Source organism: Haplochromis burtoni, unplaced genomic scaffold, assembly GCF_018398535.1.
Source record: "Haplochromis burtoni strain Fernald_Lab_line unplaced genomic scaffold, NCSU_Asbu1 Contig_27, whole genome shotgun sequence".
NCBI classification, from domain to species: Eukaryota; Metazoa; Chordata; class Actinopteri; order Cichliformes; family Cichlidae; genus Haplochromis; species Haplochromis burtoni.
Genome location: NW_024582388.1, coordinates 3,008,356 through 3,009,653, shown reverse-complemented (window position 1 = coordinate 3,009,653; position 1,298 = coordinate 3,008,356). Strand labels below are relative to the sequence as shown.

The 1,298-nt window shown below is 34.8% G+C and overlaps 1 protein-coding gene across 2 annotated transcripts in view; it reads right to left on the bottom strand.

Annotated features, from left to right (window-relative positions):
* LOC121814216 overlaps positions 1 to 1,298 on the bottom strand; it is an 8,718-nt gene that overhangs the window by 876 nt on the left and 6,544 nt on the right. Inside the window, exons 2-4 of one of the 2 annotated variants that reach the window (XM_042219063.1) lie at positions 909 to 1,046; positions 536 to 823; positions 12 to 150 (exon numbers count right to left, since the gene is read on the bottom strand). In XM_042219063.1, the coding sequence (XP_042074997.1) occupies positions 20 to 150; positions 536 to 823; positions 909 to 1,046 (557 nt within the window). In that variant the 3' untranslated portion in view covers positions 12 to 19. The remainder of the gene's footprint in view (positions 1 to 11; positions 151 to 535; positions 824 to 908; positions 1,047 to 1,298) is intronic. The other variant, XM_042219064.1, reaches the window with a different exon arrangement.

Below are 1,298 nucleotides of genomic sequence, written 5' to 3'. Positions count from 1 at the left end.
TTCACAGAGAACTACTTGTTTAGTTTTGCGTCTGAAGTTTCTCTATGAGGTGAACACTGATGACAGCAAAGAACATGATGATCAGACCAACAGAGAACACGACTGTCTTCACCATACAGAAGGAGACACCGTCAGAGAAACTCTCAGAACCTGAAACACAAAGCAAAAGCAGACTTTGACTTTACAGCACATTGGGAAAGGATAAAACCAGTAATACCTCTCACTAGATGTGGAGACCATTTGATTCAAAATGTAATTGTCATTATATGTGTTTTACAGTCTGTAATAAACCATATATTAAAACCATATATCTAACACATTAAAGTTGAATCAAAAATAGCAAGTTACCATTCACTGACTAGTCAGTTATAATGATATTTTAAAATAAATTACTGGTTCTTTAGTTTGTTTTTCACACATGCAGATCAATGATGTATCGCATGTTTCCATATTATACAAATGTTTTTAGGCTTACAGTCAGTTTCCAAGCTGGGAAATTTTATCAGAAAACTGTTTATATGTTTATCTGACTTACCAGCATTTTGAGGACAAAAACGATCAATCTCTATCATGTCCTTGGTCCAATTTACTGTATTGCTATGGTTACATATGATGGATCCATCTGACAGGTAGACATGAAGAAAAGCAGTGGGCCACCACCTTCCCTCTGTTTGCTCTCCTCCCTCTTGATAGCAGGTTTTGCTATCACATTTAAAAATGCTGATGATGTCAAAGTAATTTGTACTACAGCTCACAGTAAGGTTGCAGGAGTATGAGCTGTTGAACACGGAGTCCACTGTCAGGTTAACTGGAGTCAAAGGATCTGGAGGTGGATATAAGACATGCAAAATTTTAGTAATATTGCAGCAGTCTAGCATTGGTTTCAATTATTAACATATCTAACATACCTGCTTCCTTCCAGTCACCATAATAAAAATAGTCGTCAGAGAACATGTCGTTCATTGCAGTCCAGTCATTAATATCAAAGTCAGCTTCCACAAGATCATGCGTTATATTATCCTCCTCTTCAAACACAGAGTATGACCCTTTTAAACAGTAAATATGACAGTACTGTACAAATCAAACACAATAGGTATATAGTCCGTGAATCTTCTAAAATTACTTAACTTTAGAATTCATATGAAAAGAATTTAAAATAATTTTAAGAACTTCCATCTTCAATGTTGTGTATACTAGGAAAAAAGTACATGGCTGTTAAATTTCTTTATTTAAGACTCCATATAACAAATTTGGTACTGGTACTAATGTACTGACTAGTTACTGAATAGATCTTGTCA